Source organism: Mobula hypostoma, chromosome 5 (genome assembly GCF_963921235.1).
Source record: "Mobula hypostoma chromosome 5, sMobHyp1.1, whole genome shotgun sequence".
Classification (NCBI taxonomy): Eukaryota; Metazoa; Chordata; class Chondrichthyes; order Myliobatiformes; family Myliobatidae; genus Mobula; species Mobula hypostoma.
In genome coordinates, this window is record NC_086101.1 from 125,014,239 (window position 1) to 125,027,496 (window position 13,258).

The 13,258-nt window shown below is 40.6% G+C and overlaps 1 protein-coding gene across 4 annotated transcripts in view; it reads right to left on the reverse strand.

Annotated features, from left to right (window-relative positions):
• LOC134346986 (tyrosine-protein kinase JAK2-like) overlaps positions 1 to 13,258 on the reverse strand; it is a 280,271-nt gene that overhangs the window by 43,703 nt on the left and 223,310 nt on the right. For all 4 annotated transcript variants that reach the window (XM_063048925.1, XM_063048926.1, XM_063048927.1 and 1 more), the window contains exon 7: positions 5,517 to 5,636. In XM_063048925.1, the coding sequence (XP_062904995.1) occupies positions 5,517 to 5,636 (120 nt within the window). The remainder of the gene's footprint in view (positions 1 to 5,516; positions 5,637 to 13,258) is intronic.

Genomic DNA, 13,258 nt, shown 5'->3' on the forward strand with positions numbered 1-13,258 from the left:
GCCTATAAAGTGATGACTTTTTTATGGTAGAGTTACTTATGCTGAGATTCCTGTTCATTTCTGTTACCTTCCATCACAACTTCTAGTGACATCCAACACCATCGAAGTCAACTATTCCACCAGTAAATACTATCTTCTTGACTTGGATATTGCCAATCAATAATATTAAGCAACCTAACACATAAGCTTTCATAGCTTTCTGCAAGTTGAATTAGTTGAGGTCAGTGTATGAATCTTAGAACATAAAATAATGGTGTTATAAATGTTTAAGGACCTTTTGTAACTATTGAATAAGATAATAACTGGACAGTCACATTAACACTACTCTCCTGCCATAACCCATACCTTTATTTCTTTAATGCATCAGAATATTTCAATATCAGGCTCAAATTTACTCAAGAACAAGCATCCATTTAGGAGAGTGAACCCATGAAAGCATCTGGCCTAGATGGAGTACCTGAATGAGTACCAAAGACCTATGCTGATCAACTGGCTGGACTTGTTCACTGATAATCCTTAACTTCTTTCTTCAGTAGTCTGAGGTCCCCATATTCTTCTTACAGACACTAGAACATGGTGTCTAGAATGTAGTAACCTGCCTCAATTACTATTATCCAGTAGCATTAACATCCACTGTGATGAAGTGCTTTGAGAGGTTGATGATGAAGCATCATCTTCTCCTGCTTGAGGAGCGACTTGGATCTGCTCCAATTTGCCTATTATCACAACAGGACAACACCAGATGCAATTTCATTGGTTCTTCACAACCATGGAATATATGGACATGGAAGATACATACATCAGGATGCTCTTCAGTGACTGTAGCTCAGCATTCAATACTGTCATCCCCTCCAAACTCTACTTTCTTAGATGTTTGCGAAGGTTCAGCATGCCATCTAAAATTATCATAAATGAGCAGTGGGGAGTATTTTGATAGGCAGCATCACAGCCCTGGTATGGAAACATCAATGCTCTTAAATGGAAAAGCCTAAAAAATGTAGTGGATCCAGCCCAGTCCATCACAGGTAAAGCGCTCCCCACCATTGAACACATCAGCATGGAATGCTATTGCTGGAAAACAGCATCCGTCATCAAGGACCCCCACCATCCAGGCCATGCTCTTTTCTCACTGCTGCCATCAGGGAGAGAAGGTACAGGAGCCTCAGGTCCCACACCACCAGGTTTAGGAACAGTTATTCAATACTGTTTCAGCCATTAGGCTCCTGAAATCAGAAGGGATAACTTCACTCACCCCAACACTGAACTGTTCCCACAAACTAAGGACTCACTTTCAAGCGCTCTTTGTCTCATGTTCTCGATATTTATTACTTATTATTAATAATTATTCATTTTGTTTATTATTATTATTTGTTTTATCTTTGTATTTCTGTGAATGCCCTCAAGAAAATGAACCTCAGGGTTCTAAATGGTATCATATATGTACTTTGATAATAAATTTACTTTGAAATTCTATAGATGTACATTGGAGAGCATTCTGACAGGCTGCATCACTGTCTGGTATGGGGGGTGGGGGGCTACTGCACAGGACCAAAAGAAGCTGCAGAGTGTCATAAATTTAGTTGACTCCATCTTGAATACTAGCCTACAAAGTACCCAGGACATTTTCAAGGAGAGGTGTCTCAGAAGGGCAGCATTATTAAGGACTTCCAGCACCCAGGGCATGCCCTTTTCTCATTGTTACCATCAGGTAGAAGGGACAGAAGCCTGAAGACACCCACTCAGCAATTCAGGAACAGCTTCTTCCCCTCTGCCATCCAATTCCTGAATGGAAAATGAACCCATGAACACTACTTCACTTTTTAAATATCATCATCATCAGGTGCCATGCCCAGTTTGAGCTTTGACTGCCATGGCCCACATACTCCTTTCGGGTCAAGTGGATCAATTCATTGGTATTCATTTCTAGTTCTCTGGCTGCTGTCTCCATCATCATTTGTCTGTCTTCCTCTTGCTTTCTTCCCTTCAATCTTTCCCATAATTACCATGCATTCACTCCTCTTTCCTAATCATATGTCCAATGAAGTTACGTTGCCTTTTCATGATCTCATACATTATTTCTCTTTTTGTGTTTGCTCTGTTCGTGACATCCTCGTTAGATATTCGTTTCATCTATGATATTCTTTGCATCCTCCTCAAAAAACCACATCTCTGCTGCTACAATTCGTCTCCTCATGTTACTAGATATTGTCCAACATTCTGAGCCATATAACATAACTGGATAAACGTAACATTTCAGTACTCTGAGGTGGGTTGTCACGCCTAGTTTAGTATTGGTCAGTATACTCTTCATTCTTGTAAAGGTATCTTTTGCCATCTCTATTCTTCTTTTGATGTCCATATCGCACCTGCCATCTGATGTCACCCAGCTTCCTAAGTAGCAAAAGTTCTATACTTGTTTTATGTCTTTCCCGTTTATTCTCAGCCTGCAGATAGGATTCTCCTTCTTTTTGGATATCACCATACATTTTGTCTTTTTGCAATTGATAGATAGACCCATTTTTGCCCTTTCTTCAACAATTATATCAATTAAGTTTTGTAGTTCTTCCTCCGTACTTGCAATTAATACAATGTCATCTGCATATCTGAAATTATTGACGTTTTCACCGTTTTAAATATATATTATTGATTGATTTTAAAATTTTATTCTATATTATTTATTGCATTGAACTGCTGCTGCTAAGTTAACAAATTTCACGACACATGCTGGTGATAGTAAACCTGATTCTGATATATAAATATAGCCCACCACTATATGTTACTTGTCTACTGCAATACATAATTTATCCACAAATGTTGGGCTTCCTCTTTGAACCTTTTCACTTATTTCAATAATTTACATTAATTACCAAACTTATATTGATGGGAAAGCATTACTGACAGACATATATTCGGCATTTTATCATGGAAATATTTTGTTTTGCATTACTTACGTCATGGACTTTAGTGTCATTGAAGTAAAATTATTTTGACATTTTGCCCTTTCCCATGGCAGCCAGTGAGAAAGATGATACAGCATCACTGGTTTTCAAAGGCCACTCAACTGCAGAGCCAGCAGCTTAAGGTCAGAAAAGGCTCTTCAGATTGCTGGCTATCTGGGCCAGACTTTCCTAAGAAGAGTATAGCAGGTGCAGGCTGGAAGGATCACTTGTTCTAGCACTCATAGTGAACCTGGATAAATTGCTGGTCTTTGGAAGATCTGGCCAACCTCTTCATGCTTATAGAGTCATGATTATTCTCAGTGTTGGCCTTTTAAAGGTGTTGCTCAGAGGATCACAGATTATAGGTGCTATGATTTTACAACCTTTTCTCTAAAATCACATCATATTTTACACAAATATTTAGGCTATTTAACCCATCTGGTCTTTTCTGACATTTACGCTCCTCATTCTTCCTCAGGAACTTGTCCAACTAGTCAGTAAGCACATGTATGACATTCAGCACAATTATTTTCACTCCTATCATGAGAAGATTTACTCTCTTTTTCTGATTTCACTAAAATCAATTTGCAAAACATGGAGAAAATTCTAAAACATATGAGTAATTCATCCCCGGTTGGCGGAGCTCCAGTTGTATTAGGGCTGTGTGCTCTCCTTCTAAATTCACTTCTTTGAAATTAAAGGAATGAATTAACTTATCACAGACTGGAGATGTATTTCTTGATGCTGCGATCTTTAAACCTTAGCATTCTACCACATAATTAACAGGAATTTTTTTATGATCAATTGAACAGATTTTGTCGACCATTAACTTTTCTCTGAGAGAAAACAGTTGATTGCGTTTGTTTATTTTTTTTAAGAGTATGTGGTCTGCACTAAGGCCACACTTTGGCTCCCACTGGCATAGTAGTGCAACAGCCTATTCAGAACAAGCTGAGCACAAACCTGATTTATTTCTCAATACCTGTATAGTTCACACACACACACACACTAACTGCTTTTACCTTTTCTCTGCAGATCTTAGTTAGAAATTTTAAGAAATACTCGCATTAAATTTCAAAGTTCAAAGCAAATTTATTATCGAAGTATGTATCCCTGTACTGTGCAACCTTCCTTGAGATTCATCATCTTGCAGGCAGCCACAACAATTGAACACAATAGAACTCATTAAAAAACCCCACCAAACTTCAAATGTGTAAAAAAAAACAAATTGTGCAAACAACAAATAAGTAAACAAATAACACATAGGACATGAACAGCAAAGTCCCCGAAAGTGAGTCCACAACTACTGAGCCAGTTCAGCGTGACAGCCAGTCCAGCAGCACGATTACCACAGGCCACAGTCACGGAGCCACTTCAGAGCTGAGGCGAGTAAAGCCTCTTAGAGTAGTTTGCTGAACCCCAGTTTTTCCTTCGCCCTTGGCCTTGACGACTTGGATCATTTTAATCTGGCTCAGTGCTAACATCAGCTAAACATTGTTTCTCGGGCCTGGGTCCCGTTGCTTCGATTCAGCCTGAAGTTATAATCTGGCCCCACGTTTGCTCCAGCAATGGCCGTACCTGCATTCTTGACAGTCCAGTTTGCAGAATCCATTGGATACCGCAAAAATACCAGTCATACAGACGTTTCAGAAGCACAACTTCCAAAGGGAAATTACAAACAGTGGATGGCAGGGATCATCATTCAGAAATAGTGTAATTAACAGAATAGTTAGTTTTGTCTGCTGCCTGCAAAATATCACCATGTCTCACCAGTGCCACCGTGCAGCTGGAGCTCGCATTTCACAGATCAGCCCACTATACTTAATTGCAATTTTTCAGTATATTCCTCATTCATCCTCTACTCATTCTGGAAATCTCCACTAATTAGAATCATTCACTTAGAAATAAGCTCAATTTTATTACCCTTTATTCACTTATTCATCCTGCTGGTTTTACGATGAACATGGCAGTGTAATCTTAAACATTCTGCTTAATGTGAGCATAAACAAGTCAGCATCATTCACCTAATGCAACAATAAAAGCTAGCTTTTCATTGCGATATTATCATAGCAGTTTCAGTATTCTCTACCTTTTAGTACTGTTTTAGAATTGTTAGAATTTTCTTCTACATTACAGCCACATAGCTTGGAAGAAACAGAACCATTGGCCCACTGCACCATACCTAACTACCTACCTACTGTATCTAATGCAACGTGCTCAGCAGTTAAATAGTAAAGTCCAATTCTTCTCTAGGGATGTCGATTTGCCATTTTGGCATCAATTCTGAAAACCTCCTCCTGCAACTGGTGATTTGTGATAACATTTTATCTGGAAAAACTAGTTTTACTCAAGTCTAAGTTTCATCTTTCATTTTCCAGTTGTCAGACACAAACCAAACCACTTTAACAGATTAATTCCAAATCCTTACTGGCAATATTCTTCATTATTGTGAAAATGATCCTTGGTCACAATATAGTGCAGGGTTTATTTAGCACAAATCATTTTCAACATTAATCAGAAGGCCTATGAGTTGTCTAAGTATTAACTGCACAGCTTCAAATATCACATTGTTCTTACCAAAGTCTTGCTGTCCTGTTTGTTTATGGTGACAATTCTGCCCTCAGAGGAGCCGTCTTTACTTGCTTCTTTGATGCTGACATTGATGATTTCAGGGAAATCACAGTAAGATTGCAGATCCTGTTAACAGACAAGAATATTATGATGACAATATTTTGCTAAGTGAGTTTGCTAAAATATTAATTAATTTCATTCTTGTGCAGTACCAATATGACATAAAACTTGTACCTTTGTTTAAAAAAAAACTCAACAGGTATGCCAACACTTGCAGACAGAGAAACAGAAGTAACATTTTTGGTCAAGTCCTTCATCAATTCTGCCGATGGGCCTTCAACCTGAATTGTTCACACTGTTTCTCTTTTCACAGATATTGCTTAATTTGCTGAAGGTTCGTAAAACTTTCTGTTTTATTTCAAGGCTTTGGGAATATCACTGAGTGTATTACTATTTGACATAATCTTGAATTTGAAAGGGGTTTAGAAATTTTATTACATTCTTATTACCATAAAAGATACAAGCAGAATTTGGTCATTTGGCCCATTGAATTTGCTCTAATAGTCCTAATGTCTACACACTTCATTTTATATTGTTAAATTCATCTGTAGCAATTCAAGTTACATAAAAAATGTTGGTTTTCTTGGCTCTTTTATAGCTACTTCAGTATGATATAGAACATAGAACACAGAAAACCTACAGCACAATACAGGCCCTTCGGCCCACAAAGTTGTGCCAACTATGTCCCTACCTTAGAAATGATTAGGATTACCCATAGCCCTCTATTTTTTCTAAGCTCCATGTACATGATATCTCCACTCACATGTAAAAAGAGAAAATGTGTTTTCATTTGACCATTTTTCTCTGTCCGCTTTTATTTCCCTACTTGTTCCTTTGTTAACTTTCCCTGTTTTATCATCTCTTCTCTCTTATTATTGCCTGCCTACTTCTCTGCAGTTATTTCCATTCATAAGCCTTGAATCATGGTTAGGATAACCATCTGGGCAACAGAGGTTCACGGATTCAGGACCCGCTGCAGAGGCTTATTAAGAGACTAGGATTCTTTGTGGCATCCCAGATAGAAATTTCAGTGCAGTATTGAGTGCATTTTTATTTCGCCAATGCCTTCAATACCATACAGGCCTCATTGCTGGGGAAAAGCTCCGTTCAATGCAAATTGGCTCTTCCATTGTATCCTGGATAATGGACTACCTGACTGGCAGACCACAGTATGTGCGGCTTCAGAGCTGTGTCAGACATGGCTATAAGCAGCAATGGGGCTCCACAAGGAACTGTATTGGCTCCCTTTCTGTTTACCCTGTACACCTTGGACTTTGGATACAACATTGAGTCATACCATCTGTAGAAGTTTTCTGATGACTCTGTAATAGTTGGATGTATAAAGGGAGGATGGGAGGATGAATACAGGGTTCTGGTGGAGAACTTTGTCAAATACTGCAAGCTGAATCATCTGCAGCTCAACATCAGTAAAATAAAGGAGATGGTGATGGACTTTAGGAAGACTTGCATTGCTCCCTGTTACTATTGTTAGCGAGGACATGAATGTGGTGAGGACCTACAAGTACCTGGGGGTGCACCTGAATGACATCTTGAGTGGAGCACCAAGACAGAGGCTGTATACAAGAAGGGCGAGAGTTGCCTCTACCTCCTGAGAAGACAAAGGTCCTTTGGAGAATGCAGGCCTCTCCTTCATATTTTCTACCAGTCTGTATTTGCTGGTACAATCTTCTATGTGGTGGTGTGCTGGGGCAATGGCATCAACACAGGTGATGCCAACAGGCTCAATAAATTGAATAGAATTTGTTATAGAAGTTAAACTGGACAAAGGTGGTAGAACAAAGGACCCTACAGAAAATCCTGGAAATTCTAGACAATGTTTCTCACCCTCTGCTTGCCACCTTGGCTGAACAGAGGAGCACTTTTAGTAATAGACTAAGACAACTGCGCTGCTCCAAAGAGCGTGATATGAGGCCATTCTTTCCCTCGGTCATTAGGCTCTGTAATGAGTCCACCTATAGCTGGGGAAGTGATGACACCCCTCCCCACCTTAGACTGTTTGTGGTAACTTATTTTTTATTCTTTCTATTTCTCTTCTAATATTTATATCTGTGCACTTGTAATGCTACTGTAACACTGTGATTTCGTTTGGGGTCAATAAAGTATCTATCTATCTACTGTCAAAATACAATATCTTTTACACAAGCTGCAAGAGGATGCATGGCTCTGTAGAAAGTGTTAGGGGAAACTGTTAATCCATTATTTTCTCCAATACTTTCTCCTCCATTGAACTTAATCTTTTCCAAATGTTTCTCTTAATTCTTTCATTGTCTGCGACACCCTCGGCTCCAGAGCCTAAAGTAATTGCATGTTTCTGAGATGTGCTCCCTCCATTTTTCCTTTACTCTCTGTAATCATCAGTACCTCATTCCTTGTAGTCTTAATCACTTAAAGGGCAAGGACCCTGCTCTGCCCCTATCCATCACCCCCCCACCTCTCTTAACCTTTTTATGTCCTTTCCCATTGAATCCTGAAAATTACTTTCTCCAAAATCACTCACAGTAATTGTTTTCTATCTCTCAATCACTTTCCATAATACCTACTGTAACTGTTAATTATCCAAACAAATTCCACATAAAATCTTTTTTTTTGATGCACTGTTTCCCATTATTACCAATTGGATCCTGTGTAAAAAATCCTGAAACTGTTCAACAGGATGTGCGCAAAAATATTACGATGGCTTATATTCAGGAATAGACTGGGGAGGCAAAGGTGCACCATAGTTAGTTCTAAACACAAGGAACTCTACAGATCCTGGAGCAACTGACCCCACTATACGTTCAGCAGGTCAGGCAGCATCTATGGAGGGGAATAAACAGCTGATGTTTCTGGATAAAACCCTTCATCAGGAATGGAAGGGAAAGAGCCAGAAGCCAAAATAAGGAGAGGGGAGGGGAAGAAGTAAGTTGGCAGACCAGGTGAGGGGGCATGTGGTGAGAGTGGGGAGGTTAAAAGCTGTGAGGGGTAAGTGGTAGAGTAAAGGACTGAAGAAAAAGAAATCTAATATGATAGTGCACCATAGAAGAAAGAGATGCAGAGGGAGATGAATGGGTGAAAAGAGGGGGTGAGGGTAATCAGAATGGCAGATGAATAAAGGTGGGGACAGGGGCTGAATGAAATTAGGAGATCGATGCTCATGCCATCAGGTTGGAGGCCACCTAGATAGAATATGATGTGTTCCTTCCTCTATGTTAGACAGACCCAATGCAAATTGGGGGACAACTTTGTTGACAACCTTCACTCTGTTCGTTGTAAAAGGCAGGATCTCCTAGTGGTCCTGGTGCTTATACATTTCAATTCAACTTCCAATTCCCGTTCTGACATGTCTGCCCATGATTTCCTCTATTGCTATGATGAGGCCAAACTCAGATTAGAGGAGCAACACCTCATATTCTATTTGAGTAGCCTCCAACCAGATGGCATGAACTTCAATTTCTCCAACTGCTGGTAATGACCCCCCCCTCCCCCACACACTGTTCTCTTTTTTCATTCCACATTCTGGTTACCCTCTCACCTTATCATCTCCCTCTAGTTCCCCTCCTCCTTCCTTCATGGTCCACTGTCCTCTCCTATTAGATTCCTTCTTCAGCCGATTACCTCTTCCACTTAACCCCTCCAAGCTTCTGATTTCATTTCCCTTTCCCCTATCAATCTTCACCTAGTCTCACCTATCAACTGCCAGTTTGTACTCCTTTCTCTTGCCCCCTCATCTTCTTATTCTGACTTCTGTTACCTTCCTTTACAGTACTGATGAAGAGTCTCACCCCGAAACGTTGACTGTTTATTCTCCTCCATTGATGCTGCCTGACCTGCTGTTTCAGTAACCCAGGTTCAATCGTGACCTCTGAAACTTTCTGTGCAGGGCTTTCAAGTTTTCCTTGCAGTCTTTACTTCACACGTTCTAGTTTCATCCCAGATTCCAAAGATATACTGGCTGGCAGATTCCCTGACCACTGTATACTTCCCCTAGTGTAGTTGGGTGGTAGGACAACTGCGGAGAGTTGATGAGCATGAGAAAGAGAAGAGGTTATGGGGAAATAAGTGGGTTGATGGGATTGCTCTGAAAGCCCAAATGGACATCTCCTATGACATTTGAATTTTGCACTGATGGGACAATGCAGAGTTTTTAGTGCTGTGACAATACTTTGCATCAAAGATAATGGCATCACCCTTAAAGGCACATTCAGCACAGCAGCCCAATAGCCTTAGCAGCATGGAATGACAGCCATGGAGGAAAAAAGGAGAAAGGAGCTCCAAAATTTACACTATGTGAGAATACCCATCCATAGAGTAACTCCACAGAACATTTCACGAACTTGCATTATAGCTCAAAGTGAACTCTAGATCAAGATAAACAATGCTTTCTCATGCTTACATTTAAACTACACGCAAGCACAAATTGTTAATCACGTCAGCTGTAACTCTATTCACTCCAAACCAGAGAGGTAATGTTTCAAAAGACATGATAAAAGATTACTCAATATCTTGGTTAAGTACATGGAAGGGTAGGGCTTAAGTTGATATGCGCTAAACACAGGAAACTGGAGCCAACTGGGTGAGCACCACGGTGAGCATGGGGTAGTTGGGACAAAGGGCCTATATTTGTACAGAATTGCTGTACGAGTCTAATGTGCTTCATTTCCTCGTTTTAAACAAAGTTAGGGGATGGTCACCTGCATGGGAAAGAGGTCTTCACGAAGACAGCACTTACATCCTGCAATGAAAAAGCACTGAGCCCTCAAACATCCCTGGAGCAAATGTGATCCACAGCCTGCCAGATACATTAATCAACAGTGTTCCTTTCGGTCTGACCACCAGTGGATACCCTCATTACCACTTATGCTCTTGCAATGCCATAAAGATCTTCTGACTACAGCTTACAAGTACAACTGCATTCTGTTTGTCTTTGTAGGGATGGAGATGGGCAGGATAAGTGGAAGAGGACACCAGAGGAAGAGGAGGGCGATGATGATAAACACAGAGGACAATTCGCACACCGTCTTGGAGACAGATGTTGTGATGGATGAACAGATTAAATTAAGTGATGCAGATGACATGGAAATGTACCTGGTGCCAGAAAGAATCAGGTGTAGGGAATCTCCAGATGGGAAAGTCTGCACATCCATACTGTCCTGGAGGATATGAATGAGGACCTCAATGGAAAGGCTGCTATGACACTGATAGTTGGCATGATGACTGGCTGTTTGCACAGGGGATTATGAAGAATGCTGAGGGATCTGTCTCCCTGCTCTGTTAGGAGCTTGTGTGGAGCTGGAGACCAAGAATCCTGCTGGGGAGCGGTGACATTGCTTCATGCAGCACCCACTGGTGCAGGTGACTGCTGCTGTGGAGACACAGTGAATTTTGGTCCAGTTTCATCCAAATCCAGAGAGAAATCTGTGGAGGGAAATGGGCGGTCGACATTTTGGGTTGAGATCCTTATCTGTCCATTTTCTTCCATTGATATTACTTGACCTGCTGAGTTCCCCTAACTGCTCCAGATTCGAACATCTGTAGTCTCATGTCTCCAATCAGAAATGTGCTTTCAGCAACAAGAGAGTAGTGATTAGTTCTAAAGGAACGGTGATACAACACCAGGAGGCAATTTGTTATTTTCACTGAGCAGAGAGGTGCTGGGGGAACAAGTTACTGATTTCAATGTACATAACAATACTTTTCTTTTGTTCCAGATTCCAACATCTGCAGTCTCTTGCATCTCTAGCCAAAATGTGTTCAACAACATGAGAGTAAACGGCCTGCGGCTCTCTCGGAATAAAGGACTGTGGCAGCTCAGCGATAAGCTGTTCAACTGCACGTCAGCAGCGCTCTCCTGAATTGACAGAGGCAAGTCAGCTGTGAGGAGATCATTCTCCATAAGTAGTAAAGACACACCACCTCTTTCACAAATGCCTACATTGTCACCAGATTCCTGCAAAGAAAGCTGAGTGAAGGCAAGAGATCTTGTAACTCAACATCTGTCAGCTGGCACAATTTTGGGTTTGGAAGTTGAAACAATAGTGGACACGGCTGCATTGTTACTGCTAAGGTCCCCACTGAATGAGTTTTTCAGCAGCACAGTGCTGTGAAGTGCATTCCCTATTAGGTTCAACACACAATATGGACTTCATGAGGTGTTTTTAGTAGCTTGTAGCAAGTGCTGAAAAGGCTCACCTGTGAGAAAATAGTGAGAAAAGTAGCATGATGTGCTCTAACATTTACTGAGATTCTTCAACAATGCTCATAGTTTTCACTTTTGGACTCCAATTTATGTTGGAATGAATGTTGTGGAAGGAAGCTACCGACATGATGAAAGAAGCCCTGACCACCACCAGAGATGGTGGGCCTCCATTGCTACCCTAAGCACCAGTAATGCATAATGTGCAGTAAGATAAGGGCGTTGTGGAAGTAGTGACATCTGTTAATGGGTGTCAAATGATGAATGTAAATCAGGTTCAACACAACAAATAGTGTAAAGAAATATCTAGTTAAATTTCCCACAACTTCACCTGGAAAACTGGACACACTGATACTGCCACAAACTTTATCTTTGCCATTGATTTGCATACATCGTCTGGATGAAAAGCCTTTTTTTCCACTGACCCTTTAAATCTTTTGATTAATTGCTTGAAATCTGCACATTCTAGGTTTTGATGTGTTTGCCACCAGAAGTAGATGCCTTCTAATTACCCTCTATCAGCTCACTGTAGTTTGATACACTTGAATCTTTAATGTCTCTAACGTGCCTAAAAGGGAGAAGAGGTGCTGCCCTTTCAGCTTAGTGGAGCACTGCACAAGGCAAATGATAGCACAGTCAGAGTGGGATGATGGATTAAAATGACAGGTGGCAGACCTTTGAGGTTTGAATACTGAGTCGAACAATAGCAGATAAGTTAGCTAGTCCAGATAATAAGGTTCACTCTAACACTACTCAGTGGTTTCTCTCCCCACCAATGTTGTTACTGTATCTGCTAGTTATTCTTGTTTACTCTTGTTTATGCTGTATGACTTGGTGACTATGACTTTACAAAACCAGCATCAACTTTTACTCTCTTTCTATTGCCCTCATTCATCACCTTCCAATTTCATTCCTACAGAGAGATCCTTTTCTTAGAAGACAGCAAAAACAAATGCATCACCATGACAATTTGAATCTTCACCATTCTCTTGTCCTCTCCTTCTTGTACAAACCTAGTAAATTAAAGCACCCATAAAAATTGCTGGTGAACGCAGCAGGCCAGGCAGTATCTATAGAAGAGGTACAGTCGACGTTTCGGGCCCAGACCCTTCGCCAGCTGACGAAGGGTCTCGGCCCGAAACGTCGACTGTACCTCTTCCTTTAGATGCTGCCTGGCCTGCTGCGTTCACCAGCAATTTTTACGTGTGTTGCTTGAAATTCCAGCATCTACAGATTTCCTCGTGTTTGCATTTTTAAATTAAAACACGTTAGCTTTCTCACTTTCCCAGCTCTGGTAAAAGATTATTAACGGGAATTGTTAACTACATTTTATTTTCAGGGATACTGCCTAACCTACTGGGTATTCCCCAGTGTTTTTTCTTTTTATTTGGGTGACAAGCTTCAGCATTTGCAAACCTTATTCCATTATGGCATATGTTCAATATTATTTCTGTTAAGTGGCATCTACTGCATTATCTTAGTGCACTCCCTCAAA